Genomic DNA, 26,257 nt, shown 5'->3' on the forward strand with positions numbered 1-26,257 from the left:
CTGCCTACAGTATTCAGTACAGCAGCACAAGGCTATAGCTCTACAGCAATCAGCCCATACAGGTTTGTCTAAGTATGTTCTGTGATGTTCACATGGGACAAAGTGTCCAGTAATGCATTTCCCATATAACTGTAAAGAAATAGATGGGGTAGCTCTAAAAGGAGGTGGGCTAGTGCATGGAACAAGAGACACCCAGGTGGGGTAGGCTGGACCTCTGAGGATGTGATAGGTAAGCTGAAACCCAAGGGTGAGGAGCTGCCCACGCTAATATCCAAGGGAAAGATTAGTCCCAGCTACTGTCCCAGAGTTCTGGTGTATCCAAGGATGTTAAAAGATTGGATGAGAGCTGGGTGCTGATGGCTTCTGCCTATCTGTAATCCTAGCTAACAGAAGGCTAGAATCTGAGGTGGTTTGAAGCCAGTCTAGTCATGAGACTTATCTCCAATTAACCAACAAAAAAGCCAGAACTGGAGGCCCAGCTCAATTAGTACAATGCCAGTGAGTGAAAAAATCCAAGACAAGGATTTGAGTTCAAGCCCCAGAATTGGAACCAAAAAAAAAAAAAATTGGAACAATACTAAAAGATGAAGGTAGAGATAAACAGAAGACAGGTTGAACAGGAATTTGCCCATGTAAAGACTGCTGCCTTGAAAGGTTTGGGACATGGGAAGGATAAGATCTCATTTATACTCCTGCAAGATTATTCTGGCAGCTGTGTAGAAATGACCAGACTGGGTACAAGCAGTCCAAGCAGGCTCAGGCAGTGTTGCTGATGGCACTGCCAGAGATCTGGTAGTTTACTATCCCTTAGGCATTTAGAAACATTGCTGCTACTGCCCAGCCTGTGTTAGTGAACTCATGGCTTTATGGTAGGATCATAAAGCCATGAGTTACTACTGTTACCTACTGTCATGTGATCAGATTATAAAGCTATTCTCTGTTATCTAATGTCACGGTTGGCTCCATCTAGGACAGGCTGCACAGTATCCAGGGCTGAGCACCAAAAATAAGCACCTGCTCTTTCCCTACAGATAGTGTAGAATCATTGGTCTCAGTGATTAATAACTGGGCTCCAGTAAGCTAGTGGTAGTAGAGATAGGAAAGGAATGCTTCCAGATAAACTTTGGAGTTAACCTGATAGTATCTACTAATGACCTGGATATGAGAAGAGCTGGTGGAAAACAGATTCCAGGTCTGGCCAAAGCAATTGCATAATGATGCTATCATCAGTTGAAAAGGTAAAAGGATGGAGGGATAAAGGGTGAACAAACACAGCAGTGGTACTCCCGAGAAACTGTGTTTAAAATGAACTGTACAAGTTGTGGGTGGAAATGGGAGGGAAAAACTAGGAAAGAGCAGAGAAGGAGATAACATTGTCCAAAAACAAATGTATTCATTAACTGACTTATGTAACTGTAACCCCTCTTTACATCATCTTTATAATAATAAAACAATATTTAATTTTTTTTAATCAAAGGGAAAAAATAGTCAAGATCTCCCTTTTGGATAGGTAGAGTTTGAGATGCCAGCAGATATTATCAAGTAAGTGGCTGGATGTCCACGTTTAGGGCTAGAGGAAGAGTCTGGCCTGAAGATAAAAACTCCGGAGACTTTTCCGCATAATCAACACTTGAAGCCATGGGAAGTAGATATAGAAGGAAATCCCAGCCATAGTAGTCTGGCTCAGTATTTACAGTTTGGACAGGAGGAAAAGCTAGTTGTGGGGCAGTGAAAGAACAAGGACATTGGAGGGATGAACAAGCAGGAGAGCTTCAGGAAGGGGGTCCTGCTGAGGAAGACAATGAGGTCTTATCAAAGCATCAAAGGGGCCACAGGCCCCAGTGTTCTTTTGAAGAACATTGCAGTGGTCTAGCGGCTCATGCCTGTAATCCAAGCTACTGAGGAGGCTGAGATCCAGATCAAGGTCCCGAAGCTATATCCAAAATATCCAGCAAAAAGCCAGGGTAGAAAAGCAAAGCTCAAGTGGTAGAGCACCAGCTGAGCAAGTGCAATACTCTTGAGTTCAAACCCCAATATCAGCAAAACAAAAAAGGTAGAGAATATGAATGGCAGCCTCAGTCTACTTCCCTCCCCATTCCCACGGTCTTATTCTCTTTAGCATACCTGACTTTCACATTACTAGATATGAGGTCTACTAGTCCCAGTGAAGGTCCATAAAGGCATTGTCTTAATGAATCGTTGCTTAAACTCTTTATCCTACCAATAGGTTAGGGTAACATATATTACACTGCATTGAGTGAATTCTATACACACACACACACACACACACACACACACACACACACTTTTTGTTGAGACAGTCTCTCAGTATGTATCCAGGCTGGCCTTAAACTCACAAACTCCCTGAGTTAGACTCCCACGTGCAAGATTACAAATATGGGGCCACTGTCCCCAGTTTGAACTCAACTGTTTATTCAGTTTGCTCAATATTTTGCTAAATACAAAAACATGTTCTGGGTGTGGTAGCAAAAGCCTAGCATCCCCGCAGTTGGGAGCCTGAGGCAGAGAGACCAACCTGAGCTATATAGTGCATTTTAGGCCAGCTTGGGCTACATAGCAAGAACCTGTCTCAAAAAAAGAAAAAAAAACCCACTTCCTAAGCTAATATATAATGCCTCCTATCAAAAGTTATTCCAATATCCACATGTATGAAATCACACAAGATAATCACATTATTCCACATCAAACTGCTTCTAACAGCAGCTCTGAAAAAGACTCAGTGTGAGAACTGCCCAGAAAGCCACTTCCAACTCCAGCACACCAGAAGAGCATCCGCACATGGCAGAACCCAACACCGCCCCAGACATGGTGGCTAGCCTTGGTAATGAAGACTGGCTGCAAAGCTCCACATGGAAACCCATTGAGGACCCCACAATGGGGTAGAGACAAGTTGGTTCCAGTAGGGATGACTTACCTCCTTGTAGTCTCCACTTCTGATGAGTCTGTAGCCCTCAGGGGTATGAAGCTGCACGGTGGTGTTGTTGATTACTTCTATGCAGCACTCATGATCCGGAAAGCTCAGTGGACGCACCCTACAGTACACCTGCAAAATCCACAAAGGCACTTGGGGAAGGCTGGCATTTGCCTGACTATACTTATGATGCCCATCACTCACTCATTCATTCATTCAATAAACATTCAGTTTTTCCACTTAACAGAGTTATAGAAACAAGTTGCCAGCAGCAAAATGCCACTCAAAAATTATCAAAGGCATTAGCGATAAGGAAAACACTGAATAAACATAAAATCAATTTTCATAAAGCATCAAATGGCAAAGCTTCTCTTCACTATTTTATTGTGCACAAATAATAAAGTCATCCTTTAAAAATAAAATAAAACCTGTTAGCATTCTTTGGTATTGGATGCCAACTGTGAAACTGTTGGCTGAACCTACCACTTAAAATAAAAGAAGTAATAAAGGGAGTGGAGATTTGAGAAAAGCCTTCTAGCTGTGTATTGCACCTGGTGACTCCACTTCTTCCTTAAGCAGAAACCACTGTTGTGTGCAGCGGGGTAGGGGTGGCAATTACAATGCTTCCTCCAAACAAACCAACCCTCCTATCTGCCATTTCACAGAGCACAGAACACCTCAGGTGTGTTAAAGACACACCCTAGCATGCAGAGGGAAGGGGATCAGCTCAGCCGTCTTTCAACTTGAAAGCAAGTTCCCAAGTCTGAGATTAGTGAAGGACTTGCAATTATGAGAAGGCATAAGCCAAACTGCACTCATATATCAGACTTTATGAAAGCTGGAGTGGGTGCTCTCCTGGAGAAACACCTTTCAGCTCCATGCACAGGTGGAAGAGAACGCATAGCTCAACAAACATTCTCCTTGTTCAGAAAGACATGAGCCCAGCTGAAGATTTTAGACTATCTACTCTCTCAGATTATAATCAGTTACAGGTTTACAGTTTTCACAATCAAATTAGCTTTTACAGGACTAATTAATCCTATAGTGGAACCAAATTTCCCAGCTAACATCAGTCTTTCATAACTTACTGAGGAAATTTAACCAGCTAACTGTACTGAAGACTCCAATCTCTTCCAATCTACTCAAATCTACTTCCAATCTCTTTTTCTTCCCTTCCAAGCATGCAGGGCTGGTTAGGTGAGAGCACCTATCTAGCAAGTGTGAGGCTGGGCTCAAACCCCAGCACCACCGTGCATACATACATACACAAACAAATCAAGCACATACTTTAGACAGAAAAGAACTTAGGAAAGATAAACCCCCAGGGAGACCTTACCCCAACTGGGTCTTTCAGGTTAGTTTGGGATCCTTTTTTCACTAGAGGTTTCCGGGGTGTTTTAGCTCGCCTGGTCATAAATAAAAAAATATTCCAGTTCAACACTAACATGCAAAACCTCACATAATTTATACAGTCAACCTTCTTAGGACTTACAAAATATCTCCTTAGCAAGTCCAAATCACTGCACTATAAACAACATGAATAATAATAAACTGTGTTAGAAGAACATGGCACCCAAAAGTAATTAAAATTTGGTTTAGAATATACTTTTGGTATTCAATGTACCCAGTCATTTTATTAATCCTAGGTTATAAATAGCTTGTACGTGTTTTTTTGTTTTCTTTTCCTACTGGAGCCTGAACCCAGAGCCCTCAGGACTCTTGTTTGTCTTTTCACTTGAGCTGCAGCTCTAGCAATTGAGCCACACCACTACTTCCAGCATTTTGGTAGTTAGGTGGAGGTAAGAGTCTTTCAGGCTTTCCTGCCCAGGCTGGCTTTGAACTGCAATCCTCAGATCACAGCCTCCAGAGTAGCTAAGATTACAGGCATAAGCCACTTTAGCTTGTACATTTTCATGAGCAACAATTTTATAGTCAGGACAAATCTGATCTAACTACAGGAGCACACACATTGCGTCTCAGTCTTTACCAAGGTAGGCTGACAATCAATCTCAATAAATTACAGACATGCACGCAGACATACATGTGAGTGACATCTTCCATCAAGATTTGTCTAAAGGCCAGATGTTCATTTCAACAGCCCTTGCCCAGCAGGCACGTCTGGGTCCCATCCCCAGGGCTACATAACTAAATTAAAATTTAATGGCTTTGTGTGTATTGTATGAGGTCATCCAATGTTCAACCCCAAAGGAAATATGGGCCCAAACTGTCAGTATCTTGCTCTTGTAAAGAGAAGCAACAGAAAAAGACACTGACTTATTTCACCATTTTCCTTTCCTATTTATCTACAGGTTGGGTGAACATGTAACACAAAAATGGGGTACAATTATTGGCTTAGACAGCACATTACTCAAATAATTCTCCCGATATATTCCTAGGGGAAACAGAAGCCAATTAGCTTAGGTGTAAGATACTGGGTGGATTTGGGTAAATTCGCCCTTTTTTTTTTGCTTTCTTCTTGTAAAACTAAAGGGATTTTGACGTTGACCTCAGTTGCCAGTGGCATCGCCAGCAGAATGAAGTCGATCTTAGACGAGGGCGGAGGGCTCGGAATTAGTGTAGGCCAGGCCGTGGGCGTGGGCGTGGGCCGGGGCGCCCAGGAGGGGCCGCACGCGGGGAGCCGGCGGGAGGCGACGACCCTGGGTAGGGCCGAGGACCGGACCCCGGCCTGCACCCCAATAGAGCGGGAGGCAGGAGGAGGAGGCGGGGAGGCCCCAGGCGGGACCCGGGCGACCGCGGGGACCCCGACTTCGGGCCACGTTTCCCCGCCCGCAAGGCCGAGGCAGGCGGCGGGGACGACGCGGCCGGGGCTCGAACCTGCGCCGAGGTTCCGACTGAGGGGCTGTGGGAAAGGACCCCGCGACCCCTGAGGAGGGCCCCCGTAACCCCTGGCCCCTGCCAGCCTAGGGTCCCCCGCGACCCCTCGGGTCTCCTGAATCCCTCACCGGCCTGGGATCCTCCGTAACCCCTGTCCCTCCCCGCGACCCCCGAGTCTCCCCGCCGGCCTGGGGCCTCCCGCGACCCCTGACCCCTGCCAGCCCGGGGTCCCACCCCCGCTGAACCCCCGCCCCCCTCTGGGACCCCCCCCGCCGGCCGGACGCCCGGTACTCACGCTGGCTTCATGGCAGCAGGCTCAAGGCGGGCCCAATGCACACGCGGGACAGGACGCCAGGCTGGGCCAGGAGGGCTGACGAGGGACCGCAACGCCGCGGGATGCGGGTCTACGGCTGAGGCGCTGAGCTCCGGAAAAGCCCGGCGGCGACGCTGCTAGCCCAGGTGAGCGCCCGCCCGGCGCAATTCAAACGGACCAATCAGCGCCCGCCCTCGGGGAGGGGCGGGGCCTTGGAGGAGGCGCGAGCAGACCCGGAAAAGGGCGCTGGTCTCCTAGGCGACCGTGGGGGCGGGGCTAACGGGAGATGTCGGAAACCCGAGTGACGCGAGTGATGGGAGACAGCGGAGCCAAGCCCTGGAATCCCGGCGGGGACGCCGAGGGCTCCGATCCGTCCCTAGTCGCTCCCTGGAAGCCGTGTTATAGCTCTGGAGCACGTTCTTGGACTGTTTCATCACTTCTCGCCCCCCTGAGAATCCCCGGCAGCCTCCAGAGGATCCCGCCTTCCCTCCCATTCCTGTTGTTACTGTTGTTGTTGTTGTTGTTGTTGTCGGTGGTGGTGGTGGGGCTTGAACTCAGGGCCTGGGCAATGTCCCTGAGCTCTTTTGCTCAAGCACCACTTCCAACTTCTCTGAGTAGTTTATTGGCGATGAGAGTCTCCCGGACTTTCCTGCCCAGGCTGGTTTCGAACAGGGATCCTCAGAGCTCAGCCTCCTGAGTAGCTAGGATTACTTTCACTAGGGAGCCAGCCACCAGCACCACGCATAATGACTTTTCTCTATTGCAAAATGGCCAAGTGCTCCCAAAGCGGCAAAAGATTTGTAGTTCCCTGTAGAATTAGAGATGGGATTCGGGGAAGGGACACGTTGGCAGGGAGTAGAACTTGGAAAAGGTTTGGCCTTTACACACACACACACACACACACACACACTTTTGAGGTGTTTTATTGGATTCTTTCAGATTATTCATAACTCCCTTATCCTCCCCACCCCACCCCCCAAAGAAAATCTGGTATTGTAAATTTTTGACTCAAATCAATAAAAAATGTTTCAACGGGCTGGGAATGCGGCTTGGCAGTAGAGTGCTTGCCTAGCATGCATAAAGCCCACATAAACAGAAAAAGCTGAAAGTGGCACTATGGCTCATGTGGTACAGTGCTAGCCTTGAGCCAAAGAAGCTTAGGGACAGTGCTCAGGCCCTGAGTTCAAGCCCCAGGACTGGCTAAAAAAAAAAAGAAAGTTTCAGTGGAAGGAAGGCTGACACAGTTGTGTGTCTTGCATTTTGACCCAGCACATGGAACAATTGGAAGAATATTCATAGACTCCAGAAGTTCCTAGATTTCATTTGGAGGACTATTGACCCATAGAGGTGATTTCAGGACCCTTCTTTTAGTTTGGATTTTTTAGTGGGAGTAAACCACAGGGGTCTAAATAATAAAACTTGAACCCCACCTAGTGGGAACAAAAAAACCTTATTCCATATTCCAAGTGGGTCACACACCTTCTTATATTCATATGTCTCAATACAAATATATGCTTTTTTTTCAATCATGTTCTTTTCTATTGTGAACTGAAATGACATTTGTTGGTGGTGGTTGTGGGACTTGAACTCAGGGCCTGCTCACTGCCCCTGAGCTTTTTTTGCCCAAGGCTAGCAATCCACTTCTGGTTTTCTCATGGACTTTCCTGCCAGGGCTGGATCCTCAGTCTCAGATCTCAGCATCCTGAGTAGTTAGGATTACTGTGTGAGCCACCGGCACCCAGCTCACAAATATTTCTAGCATGGAAAAAATAAAAAACTATGTCCTTGTGTGGATCCTATCAGTCACCTTCCCTCCTTCCGGGCTTTGACAACTGCTGCTCTGACCCTACAGTCTTTCCAGAATGTCTCTTCCTTTTCTTTGCTGAGTAGCATTCCACTCTGAGATTGGGGGATCACGAGTTTGAGGCTAGCCTAGGCTATATGTGGAGCTCTTGTCTTAGAAAAATAATCACCTGGGGCCTCTGATATTTCCCCCACCCCCATCTGCCTTTGGCTGTTAAGTGCCACCAAGTTTCAGCAATGTTATGTGAGCAAACTTTAAGCTGAAAATTATTTTTTGAGGTCCTTCTGTTCTGTGCTTGGGAAGAAGCAAAAGTAAACTTGCAGAGACCTGCTGACTTGAGACCACAGAGTGACCACTGTCTTGCCGGAAGCACACATGACTGAGTTAAAGCTTCCCACACAGTTACAAAGGGATCCAGGGCAGCCCTTCTGCAATTATTCAGAAAGGAATTTCAGGAAAATTCCAGAATTCTTCAGCAGTTGAATCATCTCTATGTCTTCTAGGGCTAAACACCACAGGAGCAAGTGGCCGGATTCCTAATCCTCCAGTGGGACCAGCACCTGCTGGCCTTAGGACCTTGTTGCTTACTGTCACCTTCCTCCCACACCAACCAGCCTGGCTTCTCTCCCAGCCATCCAGCCTCTTCTCCCAAGTCAGCTCTCCAGGCTGCCATGGACTCAGCCAGCCACCCGCATGGCCCTTACTGTGGCTGAATTTATTTGTCACGACTGCTGTCTGTCCAGCCCAAAAGCTGGTCCCACAAGAGAGACCATTCCAGGTTTGTTCAGTCCCGCATCCCTGCTTCCTCCAAGGATATCCATCTTCCACTGGCCAAGCACTAAAATGCATGGGCCGGTGTCTCCCACCAGTACAGGAGTGCGTTGGCCTTGTGACAAGTGAAACAAGACAAACACAGGATAATAAATAATCTTCGCTGTTGTTTCTCTCAGTTGAGGAAAAGTGGACATTAGTGGGCGCCAGAGGAATACGTCAGACATGTGGCAGTGGTGTGTGCCACCAGGGCTGGGTGAGGAAATCAGGCTGACAATCAACCAGCCTGTGATGGAAGATGTCAAGTTGTGGTAGCAGCACTGTTCTTCCTTTGTTCCCTCCTTCCTTCCTTCCCTTTTCCTTCCTTCCTTCCTCCCTCCCTGCCTCCTTTTTTCTTCCTCCTTTTTCTTCATCCTCCCTCCTTTCCTTCCTTTCTTCCCTTTCCACCATTTTGGTGAGACTGGAACTTGAACTCTGGGCCTCACATTCTTGGATGGCTTTTGCACTCAAGGTTGACACTCTACCACTTGAACTACAGCTCCACTTCCAGCTTTTTGGTGGTTCATTGGAGATTGAGTCTCATGGACTTTCCTGCCCTGGTTGGCTTTGAATTGCAATCCTCAGATCTCAGCCTCCTGAGTAACTAGGATTACAGGAATGTGCCGTTGACACCTGGCTATCTTATCTATCTATCTATCTATCTATTTATCTATCTGACTAGAAATTCAAAATCCATAATGATACGGGAGGGGCACTTTGAAGACAGAGTGAACTGTGAATGGAAGCCTGCCCTGCTCTTTCCCTTCCCTAGGCAGGAGGCCCATCATTCTGAATGTGTACCCAGCACTTCCCCTTCCCCAGGCTTGAGATCCCCCACGTGTGCTTTCTCAAGTCTCCTGAAGCAGAATCCAGGCTCCTAGGAAAGCTCTTGGGGGAAACTTGGCTGCATTCATTTCTTTTTTTTGGGGGGGGGGAGTCTGGTCGTGGGGCCTGAACTCTGGGCCTGGGCGCTGTCCCTCAGCTCTTCAGCTCAAGGCTAGTGCTCTACCACTTGAGCCACAGCGCCACTTCTGGCTTTTTTCTTTTTTGCTTCTGTGGTGCTGAGGAATCCAACCCAGAGCCTCAGTCATGCAAGGTAAGCGCTCTATCACTGAGCCACCTTCCCAGCCCCTCTTTTTTTTTTTTTTTTTTTGGTCAGTCCTGGGGCTTGAACTCAGGGCTTGGGCACTGTCCCTGAGCTTCTTTTTGCTCAAGGCTAGCATTCTAACCACTTGAGCCATAGCACTACTTCTGGCCTTTTCTGTTTATCTAGTGCTGAGGAATCAAAGCCAGGGCTTCATGCATACTGGGCAAGCACTCTACCACTAAGCCACATTCCCAGCCATCCATTTCTACTTCTAAAGAGTAGTATAAAACCCCCAATGACAGCACCCTTAAACTGTTTCAGATCAATTTAACCCTTATTGAAATAGTAACATCTGTCTGTCCAAGACAACCTGAACCCAGTTCCCCTTTAAAATTACATTTACAGAATCAGTGCACACCTAGAGAAATCTCTCCCCCTAAACACCTGCTTAGCACAAACCCACTTCAAAACTACCAAGGCAGCCGGGTGCTGGTGGCTCATACCTGTAATCCTAGCTACTCAGGAGGTTGAGATCTGAGGATGGCAATTCAAAGCCAGCCCAGGCAGGTAAGTCCGTGGGACTTTTATCTCCAATTAACCACCAGAAAACCAGAAGTGGCGCTCTGGCTCAAGTAGTAGCGTGCTTGCCTTGAGCTGAAGAGCTCAGGGACAGCATCCAGGCCCAGAGTTGAAGCCCCACAACTGGAAAAAAAAACAACTACCAAGGCATCAATCACAAGGACCACATTTTTGCCATTGTAAGGCACAGTTTTTGGTGGCTGGGGTGTTGCCAGTTCACTGTAGTGCATGCCATAGACAGCGTACGGCTGAATCATGTTTCTTTTGTATGTAATTCTGGCTCGGGATTCCGATACAGAGCAGCTGAGAAATAAATTATGTTGCTGAGGCAGAAGATGACACACAGAAGCAGAGCTCCAGCTATCTGTGGGAAGGAGAGAGGCCTGGAGGAAGCCAGGAGCCACTCCTTCCTTAGGTTCTTGTCCAGCAGGATGGCTTCCATCTGCATGTGTGTGGCCAGGATTGCACACACGTGAAACAGCTGGTGACTGTGCCCTGCGTCAAAGACAGAGAAGGCCTTGGAGGTCACCATCCAAAAAGAAAGGAACCGAGTACACGCCTGTAATCCTAGCTACTCAAGAGGCTGAGATCTAAGCATCATGGTTCAAAACTAGCCCAGACAGACAAATCCATGAGACTCATCTCCAATTAACCAGAAAAAAAAGAAAGAAAGAGCTAGAACTGGAGGTGTGCCAGGCTTGAGCGAGGGGGGTGCAGGGGGGGAAGCTTAGCGAAAATCATGAGTTCAAGCCCCAGTACAGCTCAAACAAAATGCTCAGAACAGGCAAAGCCATAGAGGGAAGAGACTCATTTAACAAACTGCCAATTAAACAAGCAATGAAAAGTATCTAGTTACTAAACATTTACATTACACTTAACACTCGAAGTATTCGTTTTCAGATATTACATGACTCTTGACTCTTCTATCTACACTGACATGTTCAATGTGTCACGTGACATGGTCATTATATCACGTGACATGTTGGACCCAGCTCACTCTTCGTCCACAGAGGGGTTGGGAGCAAGCAGGGACGTGAGGGTTTTGTGGCTGTGAGAAAAGCCCAAGATCCCAGGCTGAGAGATCATATTGGGTGATAACCAGATGTAGGATAAAGAAGCCTTCCACATTACGGGCCATACTATATCTCTGCAAAATTCCTATATTCTTTGTAATACAGGAGTTTGAACTCAGTGCCTTGTGCTTACTAAATGGGTATTCTACCACAGAGCTATACCTCTAGTCCTGCTTTTTCACTGGCTATTTTGAGAGAGGGTCTCACTTCCTGCCCAGGTGTACACTTTAGCAGTGATTCCCTCCCCTGCTTTAAGCTTCCTGTAAGTGCTAAGATCATAGGCCCATGACCTGAGTTTAGGGTGGAAGGGATTCTCTGACTTTGCTGCCCCTGCTGGCCTTGAACCATGGTCTTCCCATTCTCAACCTCCTAAGAAGCAAGGATTCTAGGCGAAAGCCACAGGGCCATGCTTGCTGAAGTCCTACTCCCAATTTGTCAGAATGTGACCAAGAAGATAGCCTTTAAATAACAATGATTGGGGTTCTAACCTAGGGAGCGCATCAGAGTGCTCCGGAGTGCATGGCCCCCTGGCTCCCCCACTGGCTCTCTCTTCCCCTGGCTCTCCCTCCTCCCCTAGGTGCACTAGGAGTACCTCCTGGCCTCTGCCAACATACCCTGTCCTCACATGCCAGGGGAGAAGTCCTCAGGAGAGCCTCTGCCTGCTCTTCCTGGCCACCCTGCCACCACCAGCCACCAGCCAGCCCCTCCCCCACCAGGAGCCCTCTCCCCCACCAGGAACCACCCACATACACCCTACCACCCCGCCTCACCAATGTAGTCAAAGCGACCTGGGGCCAGGCGCTCTGGCAGGTGTGCAGAATAGAAGAAAGAGGCCAGGAGAGTCATGAGCATGTGCTTCTGGTGGTACAAGACAGCTTCATTTTGGGCACTCTCCCCCGGGAACAGGAAGAGCTGTGGAGTGGGGGGAAGGAAACAGAAGTGTTGAGAAAAGGGCAGGCTTCACCAAGCCCCTCCTTTCTCAGTATGCATACCCCCACCCCCCAGCTCGGTACATGGATACCAACTCTACCACAGGTCTGAGGCCTGGAGTGGGAGTTTGCTCAGAGCCAGGCAGGAAAACCTGTGAGACTCATCTCCAATTAACCAGCAAAAAGCCAGAAGTAGAGCTGTGTTTTAAGTGGTAGAGCACCAGCTTGAGCAAAAAAGCTAAGGGACAGCACCTAAGCCCTGAGCTCAAGCCCCAGTACTGGTACACACACACACACACACACACACACACACACACACACACACACACACACACACACACACACACACACACACACACACACACACACACACACACACACACAGCTCTCAGATCTCAGATCTCAACCTCCTGTGTAGCTAGGATTACAGGTGTGAGCCACTGCCACAGGCCCCCACCTATCTTTCATGACTTTCCTTCACATCTTCTTCAGTGCAACATGTGGGTTGGTGGATTGATGCTGCACAATGTGACCTTGTCACTCCAGGCAGTTCTCACAGCCCTGGGGGGGGGGGGGTGTGACTGTCCTGGCCCAATAATGAGCAGTGTGCACTAGGGATCTGTCTCCAGAGCATACCATGGAGCTCCATGCTGCCCACCCTGCCCAGCCCGCTGAGTGTTCTCCCTTCCGGGGCTTCTGAGTCCACCCTGTCTCTAACCACCTTGCTGGTGCCATCAGGCAGCACCTGGGCCTGACCCCTATGTGCCCAGCACCATCCTCCAAGCCCTGTCCTTGTCCTTACCCGGTAGAGGATGGGGAGGGAGTCCCAGGTATAGGGAAATGCAAAGGCCAGGATGCGAAGTAGCTTGCAGAGCCGGGGTTTCTGGATCTCAAGGAACCTGTAAGTGAGAGAAACAGAAGTGAGGTAAGTTGCAGGAAGTTATATGTGCATGCACATGCACACGCACATATATACATATACACATCTGTGTACATGCACACGCTGGGAACAACAGAGGACAAGCACTTTCCCACAATCTCCCATGGCCAGCAGCCTGCCCAGCCTGCCTCTTCCACTCCCCTGCCCTGGGGAAATGGCCAGACTCTTGATGCCTGGAGAACCAGGTCCTGGCGCCAGGAGAAGAAACATTGCCCAGACTAATTCAGGGGGATGCATGCTGGGCAGAAATTGCAAGGACCAAGTGCCTGAGCCCTTGCAAGGAGCTTTTGAGATACAGTAATCATGGGAACAGGGGGCTGGGGGGAGTATGGACCCCAGGGAGCATACTCCCCAGAGATGGGGACCAACTAACCATCATGTCCACACAGAGATGCCAGCTGGGGAAACAAGGAAAGCTGGGGCCTTTCCTCTTACTTCCCCATCTACCTCCCACTCAGGGGCACAGGGAGCCAGCACTGAGAAGCCTGGCAAAGAGAGGCAGGGACTTCAGCACAGGGCACTGTGGTACCCCGCTGGGCTAGAGGAGGGCAGCAGCTGAGGGCATGGGAGCCAAGTAGCATGGATGGCAAAGTGAACACCAGGAGGACACAGATGGACCAGGAGACGCCCCACAAAGATGCTACCGTTCTGAATGGAGGTCCAGGCTCAAGGAAGGCCTCACACGCCTAGTGGAACTGCCAGATGCTACCCCATGTGTCAGGGACAGCACCCACATCAGTGGTGCAGTACGCAGGGCTGGCTCCACCCTCAGCACGCCAGAGGCCCAGCTTGAGGCAGGTTGTACTCTCTTTCCTTCCTTCTTTGCTTCCTGACTGGTCTCACTACATACTCCATGCTGGCCTCAACTTCAAGATCTTCTTGCCTCTACTTCCTAAGTGCTGGGATTACAGCCTTGTACCACCACATCTGGCCCAAGCCAGCCCTCTCTCCTGCAAACCCCATCTGCTGCTCCAGCTCAGGATCCTGTCCTGGCCAGGTTGCTCAAGTCGCTGGGACAGGCACCTAACTGTGCACCTGCCTTGGTCTACAACCCTCAGCAAGGGAGCTGGCCAAGACTCACAGCTGGACAGATGGAGAACTTCCTGAAGGGCAGAAGTCAGGTCTGGTCAGGTTCAAAGACCCCCAAACACAGACCAGACATAGGTTTGAGGGCCAGTATCCAAACTAGGGTGCTTTGCCCAGTCACCAGGGAAAGCCAGCCTGTGGGAAGACCTGGTAACCAGAACGGGAGGCAGCTGGGGAACAGACGCTGCTGTAAAGAGGAGGCTGCTGTGGAAGTGGGGCTGCTATGGGCTCTGGGGTGAACACAGCTGCTGCTTCTTCCCTCTCCATCTGTCAGGACAAATGGACAGGGTGTGTGTACAGGCAGAGCAAGGCTCAAGGGAGGAGTTGCAGGTCCTCCACCTGTCCCTCCCACAGCCTTGATTAAACCATCCAGCCAGACACAGGCAAGGCAGTGTGGTTCTGGATTTTACAGGGAGGAAAACATGTGTTTGGATCCCGCCTCTGCCTTTCCCCTCACACCCAATAGGCCTGGATAGGTCACTTCAGCATCCTCAGCCGTGAAGCCCAGTGGCTGTCCTTCCTTGCCAGGTGGTGGCTTTGATGACACAAGGCCCAGGAGTTTGACACTGGTTGAAGCCCAGCTAACAGGACAGCTTTGAAGACAGTACATGTGGAGCAGCCCATTCGCACCTCACAGCTAGGTAGGAGCAGGAAGGGATGGCCTTGCCTCTGCCCCAGGACCTGCCTCCATGCTCTCTGCCTCCACTCTCCTGGTCTAGCTGATGGATGCAGCCACCTGCAGCAGCCCCCATGCACAGACACCACCTGCCATTTCCAGGGACAGAAGCTCACTCTTATATGTGCTGTCCTGGTGGCTGCTTGCACACGAAGAGACCTGGCTCTGGCCAGCGAGGGCCATCTTCCAAAGCACAGGCTTTCTGCAATGCATACAACATGTCGCCCAGCCTGAAAAAGTGCTTCCCCAGGGGAAAAGAGACCAGCCTTCCCAGCTGCAAAGCCGAGTCTACATGGGGGAGGAAAGGAGAGAAAAGCAGAACAGGAGAGAGACAGCAACAGAGGCAAAACAGCCAACAGAGGCAAAAAAGGCAGAAGAGACATTAACGAGGCTGCCACAACCAGGACCCACTTCAGCATCCAGCCACAAGATGTCGCCACAGCCAGAGAGTCCAGGAGCCAGGGGCCAGGGCGGAGCAACAGGCCGGGCTGTGTGTAAAGGCCCAGCAAGGTGACAGGGAGCTAGGAGCTCTCTGCCAGAACCAGAGTGAGGAAAGCTGGACTTGGAGAGAAGCCCCCTTAACAGCGAGTCACTTCGGTAAATCTGCAACAAGCTGGACAGATTAGAAAGGGGGTTCTGGATCTATTGACAGAAACTACAGGCCACTTGGAAAGGGAATTCTTACTAGAAGTGCACAGGTGTGCACTGTATGAGTGCAGGTGTATGTGTGTATGCATGTGCACGCACGAATGTGCATGTGTGTGTTGTTTTGTGATTGTGTGGGGCAGTGACCTTGCATTTCCACATGCCAGCCCAAGGCCCAGGTGGCTCAGGCTCCCCCAAATCCAGTATTTAGGAACCACATCACTGAGCCTCTCCTCCAGTGCCAGCCCCCAGCCCACACTGTGCCAGCTGGGACCCTTTTCGCCCTCTGACATGACTCTCTCAGGAAGTCCACTCTCTACCTGGATGAAGGTCAATCTTTCTCCTGACAGCAATGACCAGGATGTTTCACTCAGCAACCCAGGTGCCAGACAGATGGCACATGCTGACAGGCAATGTGGAGACAGCATGGCTAAGGGAGCGAGGATGCCTTGCTGGGCTTCAGGACGACGGACACAGAGGCCAAGGCCAGGGTCACCCACCACACAAGAGAGGATATGAGCTCTTCTGGACTCCCCTCTCAAGTCACAGCATGGAACAACCCCTTCCTCAGTGTGGAGCATGGACAGGGCAGAAGTCAAGCCCAGGGAATTCTCTTCTAGTGGTAGGGATGAGGAGAGGGAGATTACTGTTTTTCATGAGCAAAGGGTGGTACTTAGAGGACTACAGGATACTCCAACACCCCAGTCAACCCTTGGGCTGCTCTCCTGCTGCCTTACACATTTTCTAGCAGCTCCTGGCTCTTTGAGAGCATCTCATATACAGGCATGGTCACCCTTGTCCAGACTGCTCACTCCACCCAGGAGGCCACTACAGTGGATGCCTACATCTCCCTATCTTCTCCTGAGACCACTTCCCAGGTCCCTGTGAGTCTAAGCAGGAGTTGTTCTGCATTGGCATCACCTGCTTGCACTTATGTCCTGCCACACCCTCTAGGAAAGGGCTCTGGAATCTGAGGGCCAGGGTAGCAATTCACTCTTTTAATTCCCACCCTTCATTTGGTACCTGGAGCCTGGTAGACCTGTGAGGAATGTTGGGTGTGTGTGTGTGTGTGTGTGTGTGTGTGTGTGTGTGTGTGTGTGTGTGTGTGTGTGTGTGTGTGTGTGTGTGTGTGTGTGTGTGTGTGTGTGTGTGTGTGTGTATGGATGATGGATGGAGTGATTGGGTAGGTAGGTAATTGATAGATAATTGGTGCATGGATGGATAGATGGATGGATAAGTGATGGGTGGAAGTTGATAGGGATGGATGATGAATGGGTAAGTGGATGGAGGTAGATGATGGGTAGATAATGGATGGATGGATAAGGGGTGAGTGGATGATTAGATAGATGATGGATATTGACAGATGGATGACTGATGGACAGATAGAGGTAGATGATGGATGGATGGATGGATGGGTGGGTGAAGGTAGATGGATAGATGGATAGATGGATGGATGGATGGATGGATGGATAGATGGGTGGATGGATGATTGATGGATGGATGGAGGTAAAAGGATGGATGATTAATGGATGGTTGGATGGACCAGGTAGATGATAGATGGATAATTGATGGATGGAGGTGGGTAGATGGATGATGGATGGTTGGATGGACAAACAGCCACAGGGGTGCTCTACACATAAACAGAAATAACCTCTTTGATTGTCAAGGTAGGGGAGCCCCCAATTGTAGGCATGCAGGAGATTCCTGGCCCAGCTGTCAAACAAATTTGTCAAAATGCACCAGGCATGCCAAACTCAGAATACTTTCCATCCCTGCCCAATCAGGGAGGCCTCCAGCAACCCTGGTGGCTTACAGGTGATTCACAGGACTTAACAGAAAGTAGCAAATATCCAAGACTTTGCATTCCAAGATGTTTCTTCCACACCCATTAATTCCTCTGCTCCTTCACCAGTCCAGCTCCCTAAGCCTCAATTCCAGACACCAGGGCCTCGTGGTCCTGGGTTGCCAAACAGACAGAGTAGTGTCTGGTCCTTGTGAGCCTGAGGACAAAGCTTCACAAACTCCAGCACTGTGCCACCTAGGCCTGGAATCTACTCTCATGTAAACCTTTCCTCTTCTCCCCTCTTCTGTTTCCTCTGGGTGGCTATAGGCAGGTTGGGGCCAGCGTTCCCAGAGCTGTTTAAGGTTCACTCTCCTCCCCAAAACCAGTTTGTCAGGTTTGTGAAACTTCCCAACTGCTCCTCAGTCCCACAAAACCTATCACCCACGCCCCACGTTTTCCTGAGTGAAAGGATGAACAGTAGGAAGCTGAGACAGTGACTCAACTCATTGACCTTGAGGTGGAGGCAGACATCTGAATATGCCCACCAAGCACTTGGAAGAGCACATCTTATTTACTGGCAACATCTCTGCCTACACATCACAACCCTGCCATGCGTGTGCCAGGCATACTGCCCTTGTTCCCCTTCTCAGAGGTCAATGTCAAGACCCAAGTTCAAGTTCCAGGAAGGTGAGGGACTGGGCTAGATACAGCCAGAAAGTTGACTTGTCCAGGCCAAAGTTCAGGACACTTTTACTCAAAAGGAATTAAGGCTGAGCACCAATGGCCTTCACCTGTAATCCTAGCTACTTGGAAAACAGGAGGATTGTGGTTCAAGGTCAGCCCAGGCAGAAAAGTTCTCAAGACTCTTTCCTAATGCGTAGCTGGGCACAGTGGCATTTTCCTGCCATCCCAAGTTGTGTAAGAGGCCAAGATCGGGAGGATCCTGGTGCCAGACCATCCTGGGCAGAAAAATTTCCGAGTCTCTGACTCCATGGAGGGAGGCTGGAGGTGGTGATTATGAACCTGTGTTCCCAGGGAAGCCTAAAATAGGTGGATCATAGTCCAGGTGCATGTGTGGTTATTTACAATAACCAGTGAAGAAACAAACAGGGAGAGAGGCATGTCTCTGTGGTAGAGTGCCAGCCTAGGAAGTGTAAGGCCCTGAGTTCAAACCCCAGGACTACTGAAAAAGAAGAATTTCAGAGCATTTGACCAAACGTGGGATTTTTTTCCAAGCAGAAGATGGTACGTGGTTGAACAGATGACACCCATGGTATCTGTCAGTAGGGGAAACTGAGTCCCAGGCTCCCGGGAAGCTTTACACCAAGCTTGCCTCTTCTGCAGACCTCACATAGAGTCCCAAGCCTGGCTCACCTTCCTCCCGTCCTGCCCAAGCTCAACACCCCAGTACCTGGAGTAGCAGGAAAGGCCGGTGCTCAGGATGGTGTTCAGCACAGCCAAGGCCACGTAATACTCATGGAAGGTGGTGCGGACCAGCCCGTCTGGGAACGTGTAGGCCGAGTATGCAATGGCTGAGCCTGGGAGAGGAAGACTGGCTTCAGGAACAGAGCTGGGCCCAGGCACCGGAGACACCCTGGGAAAGACTGTCCCCAAGCTGGTTCCTCACACTTCAGTGGGTTGTTTGTGACCCCCATCCTGTTCTACCAGGTGGGACGGGCCAGCCCCAAGTGCAAGATTATCCCGTCCTGGCCTGTAAGAGTTGACTGTGAAAAGTTTCAGAGTTCTTGTAAGCCTACATTAAACCCAGCCACGGTTACAAATGAACCCTCCATGACCTTGCGATGAACCAAATCACGACAGCAGTCTTAAGACTTCCGTGCAACTACTACATCGTGGCACACCCCTGCCAACCTCTGCACCCTGTGACCTCATGCTGGGAACTGGAGGGCGGCCCCAAAGGAGCATTTACACCTTAGAAATTGGCAGACAGTGCCCACAGCCCAGGCTGCTGACTCTACCAGCCCATAATAGACAAGCTCTTGACAGGGCCCTGAGGAAGCTGGACATGGGCCCTGGTGTCATGGAGGATGAGGTCCCCACAGGGCCCAGGGGGTCCTCATGACTCTTCTGCAAACCCAGCAAAGCCTCTGGTGCACTGACCGAGGGCCAGTGGGCAGGACACAAGGCAGGTCCCAGGGCTGCTCTGGATCCACCTACCCAGGCTGAAAAGGTTGACAGCACCGTAGTCTAGGAAGTAGCAGATGTGCCGGGCGTTCTTGGACATGGAGCTGAAGGTGTGGGCGCAGCTGGATGCCAGCGGGTACACGCAGCTGGTGCACATGTACACGAGCACGGGCCACGAGTAGCTGTCATTCTGGATGTCTGTCATCCACAGCATGGTCACAAACCTCCACATGAAGAACCTGGAACCCAGTGTGGGCCTCAGCCTCCCCGGACCTCTGCCCATCACCTCCACCTCCACTGCGGTGATCGTCAATCCCCAGTTCTCAGGATGGTAAAAATGCCACATGCCGAGATGGCATGAGGAGCCTGGTCTGACCCGAGTGGCAGTGAGCTGGGAGTGGGCAGGCAGCGTGGGGCAGAGCCTTTAGGTTCATCGAATCCAGTCCCCTCCCGAGCCACCATGCTGGCGTCTCTCCTAACGCATCTTTCCAGTGCTCACTCAGTCTCCACTAGCTTCCGGAACTCCGAGGATGGAGACGCTCACGGCCTCCTCAGAAGTAAGAGTCTGGAGCAGTCAGAGCTTCTCCAGTTCTGTCTCAGATCTTCCAACCTATGACCCCCATGTATATGGGGTCCGGCTACGAACTGCTCCTTTTCTCACCAAAGGCTGGAGGACATCACTGGACCCCACAGCTTAAACTATTTGTACAAGATGTAGCCATATTGTCCAAGCTGTCTCTCAACAATCAGTTCTCCTGCCTCAGCTTCCCTAGTGCTGGGATTACAGGTATGTACTGCCATACTAGGCAGTCGTGGGCCTTGAATGCAGAGCCTGGGCTCTGTCCCTGAGCCTCTCTGCACTCAAGGCTAGCATTCCACTACTTGCATCACAGCATCACTTGCGGCCTTTTCTGTGTATGTGGTACTGAGGAATTGAACCCAGGGCTTCATGCATGCTAGGCAAGCACTCTACTACTAAGCCCCGCAAGCAGACTTTTTATGTTAACAAAATTTAACACAGCCAGTGGCCTTCTTGAGCAGAACTTCAATGCCAACCTGCCCAGGCGATAGCCCCTGGAATTGTTGAGCTTCCCTAAAAGAATCACCCCACTCCACCCCCTAGCTTTTATCTCTTCCACGGGGTGGGTGATGCAGGAAGAGAGGTGTAGTGATCTGGTGGCTTTGTCGCCAGGGCCTCTAAAGGCCTGCCATGCCTCAAAGGGGAAGGGAGAGAGCAGGCTGTCAACCCAGAGGAAGCCATGAAAATCCGGAGACCTTTGGCAACCCTACCCCGGCAGACCCAACCACTCCCCCTCTACAGTATGCTCACAAGCACCCATGCAGGGACACCCCTCAATCCCAGTGCAGTACCACAGGGCTCCCTCCCCCACCCTCATCTGGGGGTAGGAGGGAGGGAGGGACTGGTGGGGTGGGTGGGGCAGGAGGTTACCAGAAAGGCAGCAAGTGAGTCCAGATGTTGAGCGTCTCATTGTTCATTTGGAAGAGGCTGAGGATGCAGGCAGTGGCAGAACTCTGCGGGTGTCGGTAGCCGAAGAGAATGCCCTGCTCATGAAACACCTGCAAGGAGATGCCAGAGGGCCCTGGGTAAGCCGCAGGTGGCCGGAGGTCTGGGGAACGTGGAGCCTCCCACCCCCACCCCACCTCACCTCTCTTCTTCCCTTCGAGGAGCTTTTGTAGCCTGCTGTCCTCCGAGCAGTCTGTCTCCAGCCAGCCAGAGGAGGGAACCCAGCCTGCCTTGGCATTCCCAGCTCATTCACTCCCGGCATGAATGTTGCCCCCTCTGCCTGGGGCCCACAGCCCGGTGTTCAGATGCCTTTGTGGTTGTATAACATAGATGTTGTCTGTCTGAGCCAGTGAGCCCCAGATGTCAGGGGCTGTGGGAGAGGGGGCGAGCTCTGCAGAAGAAGGCCCCGGGGGCCAGGTATATGCACAAGATGCTTCACAAAGGCCTTTGATGACACGGACCCATGATGCTGTCAGCTTGGACTGAGGCAGCAAGAGACTGGTCCCAGCTAGGGCGGTGACCTCTGACTCTCCACCCTGGCAGCCTACTCTGCCAGTCCACCCCAAAACACCCCCAGCAAGAAAATTGGATTGCTCAGGTAAGACACTAGGTGAAGAAAAATGGGGTGGAAACTCCACTCCTGCCATGGTTGTACCATGATGGTGGCATTTGGGGCTGTTTCTGTCTTCATTGTGCAGAAGCAGCCTATGTGCTGGTTCACTGGTGTGCTGTGTGGCACCTCACACTGCCTGTGTGCATAAAAGAAGCTAGGCACTGGTGCTCACAGCTGTAATCCTGCTACTCAGCAGACTGAGATCTGAGGATTGGGGTTCAAAGCCAGCCCAGACAGGAAAGTTTGTGAGACTCTCATCTCCAATTAATCACAAAAAAAACCACCAAAAACCAAAAAAATCAAGCCTGGGAGTGGTTCAAGTGGTATAGTGCTAGCCTTGAGCACAAAAGCTGAGGGACAGCGCCCAAGATTGGCACACGTGTGCTCACACGCACGTGTGCACACACATACACACTAGACAAAACAATAACAAAGATGGCCCGGTGCCTTTCCTCCAACATAAACCTTCATTTTACAAAACCTCTGTTTACGAACTCAAATTGCCAGTACTTAGATCTAGTTTGCTCTGTCTAAGGAGCTCCGAGCAGAGCAAAAGGAGATGAAGTCTATTCCTCCTGCCCCGCCAGTCACAGCCACGTTCTCGGCACAAATTACCTTGCACAAACAACAGTCACATCTCACCCGACAATGACACACATGAAAAACAGCTCAAACCCCAAAGGCAAATGGCAACCATCTCCCGAGCACTGGGAAACCAGAATTCAGCTCTAGGTGCCCCAACGTTAGCAGGTACCTGCTTATTTGCACAGTGGGGTTGATTTGTAGACCCCACTTTGCACTCCTGGTCGCAGGCTGGGCAGTTTGGAGTGAGAGAAAATCAAATCTGGGGCAGCCTATCATTAAGCAGCAAGAAAGCCGGCACTCTAGGTGGAAGGGATCATCAGCCAGGCTCCGTCTTTCGTGCCCACCACAGGCTCAGCCTGTGACAGGCTGCCTGGCAGAGCAAAGCTCCTGCACACCTGCTGGTTGATGCCTGGAATTCCACCACAGCAATTGAAACTCTTTGGTTTTTGCTGGCTATTAAACTAAAAGTCATCCAGGGAAAATAATAGAGTATTTCTGCCGGTTGGTAAGCAGCAGAATTTGACAGCAGGTGCAGGGGAAGGTAAGAAGGGGGACAGGTAGACTGCAAGTACTATTAGTGTCCAAATCCCACTGAATCCTGAGCACCACGCTGTAAAGAAGAGGCGTCCATTATCTATACTTTGCAAAAAAGGGATCTGAGTCCTGCGGAGGTCAGGCCACTTAGCTAAGTCGCTAGCAGCAGAAGTGAAGGTGAAAGCCAGGCGCAGAGCCAGGATGCATCTGCTCATGTTGCTGTTCCTCGCAGCTGCCAAGGAGTCTCTGGAGTGATAGAATGGCTCATGTCCTGGGTTGTGGTGGCTCATGGGCTTCTCCAAGCCTCAGCTTCTTCCTCCTCAAATTCATACACTGGAGCCCTGACCCTACAAACCCTCAGAATGCAACTGCACCTGGATTTAGATCTCCCAAGAGGCAACTGAGTTCAAGAGCGGACATGAGAGGTGGGTCCTCATCCAGTCCGACAGTGTCTACACAGGGAAAGTGCAGAGAGGTGCAGAGAGGAAAAATAATATTATTCAAAATAATTATCTTTTTTTATTCGCCAATCCTGGGGGTTTTAACTCAGGGCCTGGGTGCTCTCCCTGAGTTTTTTGCTTAAGGCTAGCAATCTACCACTTCCAGACTTTTCTGTTTATGTTGTACTGAGGAGTTGAACCAAGGGATTCATGCATGCTAGGCAAACACTCTATCACTAAGTCACATTCCCTGCCCATATCTTTTTTCTTTTGCATCGAGGATGAGCGTACGATCTCGTGCTATACCACTGTCTTTTTAGCTTTCCTTTAAACCCCTAAATATTTGATCCTTTGTTAGACAAACAATAAAAAACTTTGAGGGCAGAATTCAACCACAATTCAAAAAAAAAACCCCAAAACAAAGAAGACACTTAAAAGATATGAAGGGAATCTACAAGGCCTCTTAGATGTTACCACGAGATCAAACCTTACAATCGTGGATATAGAAGGAGAAGAAATATCAGCTAAAGGTTTAGAAAACCTATTCAATAAAATAATAGCAGAAAAATTCCACAACCTTGAGAGAGTTATCTGTGTGGCAGGCACTTACAGAACTCCAAACACTTCAGATATATTACAGCTAAAACATTAATTACATCAAATAAAGAAACAATATTGAGAACTGCAAAAGAGGAGAGACACGTAACTTACAATGGCAGATCCATTAAAGTAACAGCAGATTTCTCAGCAAACACTAAATGCAAGGAGAGCATGGAAAGATATAATTCAAGTCCTGAAAGATGATTACCAAGCTAGATCACTATACTCACTGACGCTACCCTTCCGTAATTGAAGGAAAAATAAAAGCAGTCCATAATGCAAATCGAAACAATGCTGAGATTCCATCTCACCCCAGTTATATTGACCAACATTTTGAATTCAAACAACAAATGCTGGTGGGGATGTGGGGGAAAAGAAACCCTACTGCACTGCTGGTGGGAATGTAACCACTCTGGAAAGCAGTCTGGAGGTTCCTCAAAAAACTAAACATAGATCTCCCCATGGCTATTCTCCTAGCCATCTACCCTAAATATCATGAACCAGGACACCTGCAAATCCGCATTTATTGCCCAATTACTTACAATAGCCGAGATATAGAAATAGCCTAAATGAGTAGATCTAAAAAATGTGGTACCTATATACAATGGAATTTTACACAGCCATTAGAAAGAATAAGATAATGTCATTTGCAGGGAAATGGATGGAACTAGAACAAATCATGTTAAGTAAGGTAAGCCAAGGAGCAGAGAGACAAATGGTGCATGTTCTGATATATGGAAGTGAGCTCTAAAACACACTGGGGCATGACAAATTACACAGGATTCTAGATGCTCACATACAGTGAGACCAAAAGAGGATAGTCTTAGGAGAGAACCACAAAGGTGCAAAGCCTAAGCACCTCTTCATAGTTATATAAAATAATACACATACTGAAACAAACTCCTAAGATATGGAAACAAAAGCCTTTTTGTAATTTTATTTTCTTTTTCTGATGATTCTGTATTCTTTACCTTATATACGGTGTATTCACACATATATCTTTGGGAGGGTTGAGGTGAGAGCACAGAACTCTAAGGGTGAAAAAATGCAGCAGTGGAGCTCACTGGACATTGATGAAAGTGAATTATGCAATTCATGGGTGGAGATGAGAGAGAGAGGCTAGGAGAGAATGAGGGAACAGATGCCCTGCATGAAAGGAAATGCACTTATCACCTGACTTATGTATGTGACACCTCTGTACATCACCACTGTAATACAAATACAGTACATTTTTTTAAAAAGAGCATTCCATGATAAACCAGAGCTAAAGGATTCATAACTACTAAACCAGCACTTTAAGATACGCTTCAGTACATCCTACTCTCTGAAAAAGAAAATAAATAAAACAAGAACAGAGAGGAAAGAATAAACCCCAGTAGATGAACAGATTAGCAAAGCAGGAAAAGCAAAGAAGCAAATGTCATAAAAACAACAATCTAGTGCTCGGGGTGGCAGCACAGGGTGTGGATGGCCAACTAGCGTTGATGGCTTTCTTTCAGATAATTCTAAAGTATGCATGCTGCTTTTCAGCTCTTCCCTAAAATGAGACATCTTGCAAAAATGCCCATTGCACTTGACATCAAATTACCCTTGTCACCCAATGTGAGTGCCAAAGGAGAGCTGCTAAGAATTTGGGTCCAGTTCAGACAAGGTTCATAGTGGCTAGACAAAATCAGTGAAGCAGAAGATACTGAGATACACCTCATTGCCAATAGGGAGCAAGCAACACTGATCTCATTGTTAGAAGACGTTGTTGGCAGCCAGGTGCCGGTGGCTCACACCTGTAATCCTAGCTCCTGCAGAGACTGAGATCTGAGGATCATGGTTCAAAGCCAACCGAGGCAGAAAAGGGATTTATGTATGCATAATCCTGACATCAATATTTCTGCAGAGATTTTTTTTCATGAAGTTCACTGTAGATTGAACTATAATTTTTATTATTCAACTAGCAAAAATCCTGCCATTTTCTGTTTTCTTTATAAGATGCATATTGTATGCAAGGGAGGTGGCTCTGGAGGTGTGCACTCAAGGGCTTACCTCCACTAGTTAGGCAGGTGCTGCCCCTCTGCTTTAGCTATGCCTCAACCCTTCTGGTATGAGGTTATTTTTCAGATGGGGTTTTACTTTTTGCCGAGGGATAGATAAACAACATTCTCCTACCAATGCTTCTTGTATAGCTGGGAGGGCAAAAGTCTACCGCTACACCTGGCTTAGTGATTGAGATGGCATCTTGCTAACTTTTCTGCCCAGGTTGGCCTCAAATCTCAGTCCTCTCACCTCATATGGACTCTATCTTTACTTAAGCAAAATAATCAATCGCTGT

At 49.2% G+C, this 26,257-nt stretch overlaps 2 protein-coding genes across 8 annotated transcripts in view; both read right to left on the reverse strand.

Moving 5' to 3' along the window:
* Kif23 (kinesin family member 23) overlaps positions 1-6,208 on the reverse strand; it is a 28,935-nt gene extending 22,727 nt beyond the window's left edge. For all 5 annotated transcript variants that reach the window (XM_070043010.1, XM_070043008.1, XM_070043007.1 and 2 more), the window contains exons 1-3: positions 6,063-6,208; positions 4,269-4,338; positions 2,936-3,064 (exon numbers count right to left, since the gene is read on the reverse strand). In XM_070043010.1, coding sequence (XP_069899111.1) covers positions 2,936-3,064; positions 4,269-4,338; positions 6,063-6,073 — 210 coding nt within the window. In that variant the 5' untranslated portion in view covers positions 6,074-6,208. The remainder of the gene's footprint in view (positions 1-2,935; positions 3,065-4,268; positions 4,339-6,062) is intronic.
* A 2,594-nt stretch (positions 6,209-8,802) lies between these two features.
* Positions 8,803-26,257, reverse strand: part of Paqr5 (progestin and adipoQ receptor family member 5) — a 34,326-nt gene continuing 16,871 nt past the window's right edge. For 2 of the 3 annotated variants that reach the window (XM_070043012.1, XM_070043013.1), the window contains exons 3-8: positions 21,088-21,215; positions 19,671-19,876; positions 18,904-19,030; positions 13,165-13,261; positions 12,204-12,345; positions 8,803-10,855 (exon numbers count right to left, since the gene is read on the reverse strand). In XM_070043012.1, the coding sequence (XP_069899113.1) occupies positions 10,614-10,855; positions 12,204-12,345; positions 13,165-13,261; positions 18,904-19,030; positions 19,671-19,876; positions 21,088-21,215 (942 nt within the window). In that variant the 3' untranslated portion in view covers positions 8,803-10,613. Of the gene's footprint in view, positions 10,856-12,203; positions 12,346-13,164; positions 13,262-18,903; positions 19,031-19,670; positions 19,877-21,087; positions 21,216-21,304; positions 21,546-26,257 lie in introns of those variants that run through there. The other variant, XM_070043011.1, reaches the window with a different exon arrangement.

This window comes from Dipodomys merriami, unplaced genomic scaffold (assembly GCF_024711535.1).
Source record: "Dipodomys merriami isolate MVZ:Mamm:240054 unplaced genomic scaffold, mDipMer1.0.p SCAF_33, whole genome shotgun sequence".
In the NCBI taxonomy this organism is placed as follows: Eukaryota; Metazoa; Chordata; class Mammalia; order Rodentia; family Heteromyidae; genus Dipodomys; species Dipodomys merriami.